Source organism: Giraffa tippelskirchi, chromosome 11 (genome assembly GCF_054371585.1).
Source record: "Giraffa tippelskirchi isolate mGirTip1 chromosome 11, T2T-mGirTip1v1.2.pri, whole genome shotgun sequence".
In the NCBI taxonomy this organism is placed as follows: Eukaryota; Metazoa; Chordata; class Mammalia; order Artiodactyla; family Giraffidae; genus Giraffa; species Giraffa tippelskirchi.
This window is the reverse complement of record NC_137285.1, coordinates 20163426-20169425: the sequence shown is the minus strand read 5'-3', so window position 1 is coordinate 20169425 and position 6000 is coordinate 20163426. Positions and strand designations below refer to the sequence as shown.

General features: G+C 52.3%; 1 protein-coding gene across 18 annotated transcripts in view; it reads left to right on the top strand.

Annotated features, from left to right (window-relative positions):
- Window positions 1–2344: 2344 nt before the first annotated feature.
- Window positions 2345–6000, top strand: part of RILPL1 (Rab interacting lysosomal protein like 1) — a 43066-nt gene continuing 39410 nt past the window's right edge. For all 18 annotated transcript variants that reach the window (XM_081540450.1, XM_081540446.1, XM_081540461.1 and 15 more), the window contains exon 1: window positions 2345–2907. In XM_081540450.1, the coding sequence (XP_081396576.1) occupies window positions 2599–2907 (309 nt within the window). In that variant the 5' untranslated portion in view covers window positions 2345–2598. The remainder of the gene's footprint in view (window positions 2908–6000) is intronic.

Here is a 6000-nt window from a genome sequence, read left to right as displayed (position 1 = left end):
CCCTTTGGGCATTGAGGAACCCTGATGGTCGTGAGGCCACACTTTAAGAAGTAGTAAGTTAGGAAATATTTGTAAAGTACCTGGAATAATGCCTGACACATGGTAAACACTATTTTTTTAAAATAAATATAAAGCATGGAAGCAACCTAGATGTCCATCAGCAGACGAATGGATAAGGAAGCTGTGGTACATATAGACAATGGAATATTACTCAGCCATTAAAAAGAATACATTTGAATCAGTTCTATTGAGATGGATGAAACTGGAGCCCATTATACAGAGTGAAGTAAGCCAGAAAGAAAAACACCAATACAGTATACTAATGCATATATATGGAATTTGAAAGATGGTAACGATAACCCTATATGTGAGACAGAATAAGAGACACAGATGCATAGAACAGTCTTATGGACTCTGAGGGAGAAGGTGAGGGTGGGACGTTCTGAGAGAATACCATTGAAACATGTATATTATCATATGTGAAACAGAACACCATTCCAGGTTTGATGCATGAGACAAATGCTCAGGGCTGGGGCAATGGGATGACCCAGAGGGATGGGATGGGGAGGGAGGTGGGAGGGGGGTTCAGGATGGGGAACACATGTAAACCCATGGCTGATGCATGTCAATGTAGGGCAAGAACCACTACAATATTGTAAAGTAATTAGCCCCCAACTAAAATAAATAAATTTATTAAAAAAAAAAAGAACAACAACAAAAATAAATATAAAGCAAATGCTTGATACATTTTAAACTTTAAACATTTTTAGGGCTCCCCTGGTGGCTCAGTGGTAAAGAGTTCGCCTGCCAATGCAGGATATACGGGTTCAATCCACGATCTGGGAAGATCCAACATGCTGTGGAGCAAGGAAGCCCGTGTGCCACAACTACTGAGCCTGTGCTCTAGAGCCAGGAGGCTGCAACCACTGAGCCCACGCACCACAACTACTGAAGCCTGTGCACCCTGGAGCCTGTGCTCCACAACAAGAGAAGCACTGCAAAGAGAAGCCTGCGCACTGCAACTGAAGGAAAGCCATGCAGCAACAAGGACCCAGCACAGTCAAAAATAAATACATAAAAATTATATATATATATATATATATATATATATATATATATATACATAAACTTTAAGCATTTTTAGTTTTAAATAACGTGTGTCAAGTTAGGGTGCACTTTATAGCTACAATAGCGTTCAGGGTTTTTACTCACTTCAAGAAGCTCTGATGGGGGAAGTAAGTGTAACCTTGGTCAAAACTCACTGTGCTAAGAGCAGTTTTATGGGAGTATTGAGGTGGGATGTGGGGATGCAGAGGAGGGGGTGTGAAGGATGGGGTTGTGGCTTCCGGGAAGGCTCACCTGGACGAGGAAGGGTGGTCTGATGGACTAAAAGATTTAGACAGGTCAAAAAGACAGGGGGCTTGTGACAAGAAAGCTGAAATTCAAACCCTGTTCTCACCGCCTCTGTGAAGTGGTGTAGGTGTCACAAGGAGCCGCTAACGGACATGGCTGACCGGCAAGCGGGGCAGCCCGGAGGCTTAGGGACCAGAGGACCCCTCGATCTTCCTGTCCCTCTCCTGGGCGCCTCTCCTGAAGCTCAGGGCCCGGCGCCGCCAGGTCCGCCCGGTGACCCAGTCGGTGAGGAGGGTAGGCGAGCCGTGGGTCCTCGACTCTTCCCCGGGATGGGCCCCATCCCGGAGTCCACCTCCTGAGCCCTCCATTTGTCTCCAACGCCGGGTGTCCCCCCGACGCTGTGAGTGGTCTCAAGAGATCTGAGACCCACAGCCCCACCGCCTCCGCCAACCCCCGCAACCCCGCCGCTTATCCTCTGGGCTAGTCTCGACCCCTCCGCGGCGGGATTGGGAGAGGAGGAGCCAGGATCGCGCCGGAGGCGGGGGTGGCGCCTCCGGACACGCGGGGGGCGCCGGCTGGAGGCGGGGAAGGAAGGTCCCGCGGGTGGAGGGCGGGGGGCTGCAGAGTCGGAGGGTGGGGGTGCGGTGCCCGCCGGGACCCCAGGGCGCCCTCGGGCGGCGGCAGCCGGGCGCGCCCCTCTCCAGGCCGGGATCGGGGCGGGGCGCGCGGCATCCCCGCGGGGGGAGCTAGTCAGCCGGCGTCGCCGCCGCCAAAGTTTCCCGGAGGAGCCGCGGCCGCCCTTCCTTCTCAGGCCCCAGGCGTGGGGGCAAGCCCTCGGGCGAGGACTGCTTGCGAGAGGGCAGCGGAGCCCCCTCTCCAGCCAGACCCTGCGCCTCCATTGCGCCCAACTCGAATTCCCAACTTGGGAGGCGCCGCGGGCCTGCGCACGCGCGCGCCTTCCTCGCCGCCGCCGCCGCCTCCTCCTCCCCTCACTGGGGAGCAGGCTCCGGGCCGAGCCGGGCGCCGAGACCCGCACCCTGATCGCTAACCCCCGGCTCCCGGCCCGCCGCCTCCGCCCATGCCGACGCCCGCCGCCCGCCAGGTGCGCCCTCGCCCGAGGGCCAGCTAAGCGCGGGCCGGCGGCGGCGGCGAGAGGTGGGCCCGGCCCCGGCGCTGCCCTCGACAGCAGCAAGTTTGGGAGTTGCACTAGTTTGCGGGGTGGGGGAGAGGCTGGGCGGAGGGGTCATGGAGGAGGACCGGGGGTCGGCGCTGGCGGCCGAGTCGGCGCTGGAGAAGAACGTGGCGGAGCTGACGGTCATGGACGTGTACGACATCGCGTCGCTCGTGGGCCACGAGTTCGAGCGGGTCATCGACCAGCACGGCTGCGAGGCCATCGCGCGCCTCATGCCCAAGGTCGTGCGTGTCCTGGAGATCCTGGAGGTGCTCGTCAGCCGCCACCACGTCGCTCCCGAACTGGACGAGCTGCGCCTCGAGCTGGACCGACTGCGCCTGGAGAGGATGGACCGCATTGAGAAGGAGCGCAAGCATCAGAAGGTGGGCGGTAGCCTCAGTCTGCCCATCCGAGCAATGGGGTCGCTGGGACCGAGGGGGCCCTTCAGCACTGGGGTTCTGTAGGTGCATAGTATGTGTACAGGGAATACATGAGAGAAGATGCCACTGGGTGAGGGAAGGAGCAAGGCCCCTGGCCCTCGCTTACACAACCTGGGCACCTGGCATGTACCACCCGTAGGGATTAAGGGTAGTTGGTTGGAGTCAGACCTGAGTTCCAACCCCACCTTTACCATTTAATAGCTGTGTGACCTTGAGTAAGTTAGTCTACCTCTCTGGGCTTCATTTCCTCAGGTATCAAATGGCGATAGGAATAGGACCCGCCTTACAAGAATTAAATGGAATAGTATCTAAAGTGCTTAGATAATATTATTCTTTTCCAGAAATGAAATAAGCGCCCCCACCTTTCAGTGCTACCCAGGGCTCCTTTCTTCATCCCATTCCAGACCTTTTCAGAGCCCGGGGATGGGACTTCCAGCCACTGAGTTCATTGATCCTCAGTCTCTGGGCTCTTAATTGCCAATGACTCTCCAGAGTTCCTTCGAGTTTATTAACCTGAGTTGGTTTCCCCACCTTGACTTTATTCTGTGAGGTAGGGATAATTCCCTTCATTTTAGAGATGAAGATACTGAGGATCTGCGTGGAGGGATTTGCCCCAAGTTAGTGCTGAGGCTCTCAGCCCCCCGTGGAAGTAATTCTAGTGTCTCTTCCCCGCCCTCTTTGAATTGGAGGAAGATGATTTGGGGCACCTTTAAGGCTAAGCCTCTGCTTGCGACCAAGAATCCTTCCCGGCTCATGAATCAGGGACTCCTCACAGTCCACATGAGGTGGCTGGGGAAAAGGAAGTGGGAGACATGTGGTTTCCTGTCCCAACCTCAGCCCAGGGAAGCTCCTGTCAGACCCTTGAGACTGAGAATGAGAGGAAACGCTTCTCCTTGGAGGTTCAGGGTGTCTGAGCAGACTCTGACTCGCTGTGTGCCCTCAGGAAAATACCCTTGGCCTCTCTGAAACTCTCTGGCCAGCCATCAACCTACTGTGCATTTTGAGGTCTGTGTATTTTCAAGAAGAGGGCCTGGGCTGTGTTCACAGTCTTAACCTTAAGGTTAAGGGCAGATCCCTGGGTGATTCAGAGCGCTCATGTTTTGGAGGTTTGATTGTGTTTCTCCTCAGAGGTCCCTGTGTCCTAAGGTCAGGTAGGAAATTCAAGCTCCCAAACCTTAGACAGTGTTTCCAAGATCTCACGGGGAGCTTGAAAATGTCCCCTGCCCTGTAATTAAAGTCAAGATTCCCAGGAGCAGGGCCTTAGGAGTTAGATAGCCTGGTTTAAAGCACTCTCACTCATGGGCTGTGTGACCCTGGGCAAATCACCTCGCCTCTCTGTGCCTCAGCTTCCAGGCTATAGGGAAATATTAATAATAGAGAATATTAATAATAGGCTATGCAATAGGAAAATATAATAAAATAGTATCCATCTCCAAGGATTACGGTGCTCAGGACAAAACCTGGCCCACTTTGAGGGCTTCCCCAAGTGTTGACTTTTGTTTTGGGGTCAGGAGGGGCTTTCACAGAGTTCTCTTAGGCTGATGTTGGAAATGTTCCCCCCGCTCTAGGTACCCAGACTCCTACCCCTTCTATCTCTCCCAAAAGGTCGGGAAAGGAAGGCATCTTGAGATGCTCGCATGCAAACTGCTTCTTCGTGATAAGGACTAAGGGCCTTAGCCCAAGTCACACAAGAAGTCATAGCACCTGTGTCCCCATCCTTAGCATTTTAAGTTCTGCTGCAGCCGGGCTGGGAGACACCCTTGGGAGCCATCGAAGACCACTAGGCCTGGAGTCAGGTGGAATTCCCAGCCAGCTGTACTTGTCACTTCTGGAATGCTATTGGCCAGGAAGTAAACACCCGTGTGTTCAGAGCCAGGGCTCGTTTGTAAACACTGAGGATGATCTTTTATAATTCGGAGGACAAAATCCTTTTTTTTTCCCAACCCAGCTCCAGTCCCCTTTACTTCATATTCTTGAGATCAAGAGAGACTCCTCTTATTCCCTCCTCCACTCCACCCCCTCATTAGCCTCAAAGGATCTTCAAGGTGTTATTTCCACAAAAATCTTCTTAGCATGTCCTTGATCTTATCTGTCTGTCTGTTCATTCCTGCCTCCCACCTTTTCTCTCTCCCTCCCTTCCTTCCTTCTTTCCTTTCTTCTTTCTCTCTCTTTCAACTGACTCCAGGGACTTCCCGGGCGATCCAGTGGTTACGACTCCAAGCTCCCAATGCAGGGGACACCGGTTTGATTCCTGCTTGGGGAACTAAGATCCCACATCTTGCATGCTGCAGTCAGAAAAACAAAAACAAAGCAAATATGGCTCCAGTAAAGCCTGCACCCTCTCTTCAGCTCCTCCTCCCAAAAGACCCTCAGACTCAGTTCTGTTCATCACTCAGACCTAGGCCACTGTCTTATCAGGTACTACCTGGTTGCTCAGTCTGCAACCCCATTGACCGACCACAGCTTGCACAGTGCCTTCCCAGGTGACATGGGTGATGCAAAGGAAAGGAAGACCAGGTCCTCATCTCAGGCAGAGGGTGCATAACAGGGAAGACAGGAAAAACACAGAAAGAGACTTAAGAAAGCAGTGGCAGATGCATATCATGTAAACAGCATACATTATTCATTTATTCATTCAACAGATATATTTATTGAGTACCTACAAAGTACCAGGCACTATTCTGGGCCACAGCGGTGACCACAAGAGATGAGGTCTTTGTCTTCAAGGGCTTGACTTTCTAGTGCAGTGCTGTCCCATAGAAATAAATGTGATGTGTCACATTGATACAAAGACATAGGTAAGGTAAGGTTTATTTTTTACTTCACCTGTGGCTAGCAGATTCTTAACTCCCTGACCAGGGATTGAATCTGGGCCCAGAACAATGAAAATACCTAGTCCTAACCACTGGACAACCAGGAAATTCCTCAGATGAAGTTAATTTTAATAACATACCAAACCCAGGCTTTCCAAAATGTTATTTCAACATGTAATCAATGTAAAGATACTTTTTATTGAGATGTGCTTGACAGATAACA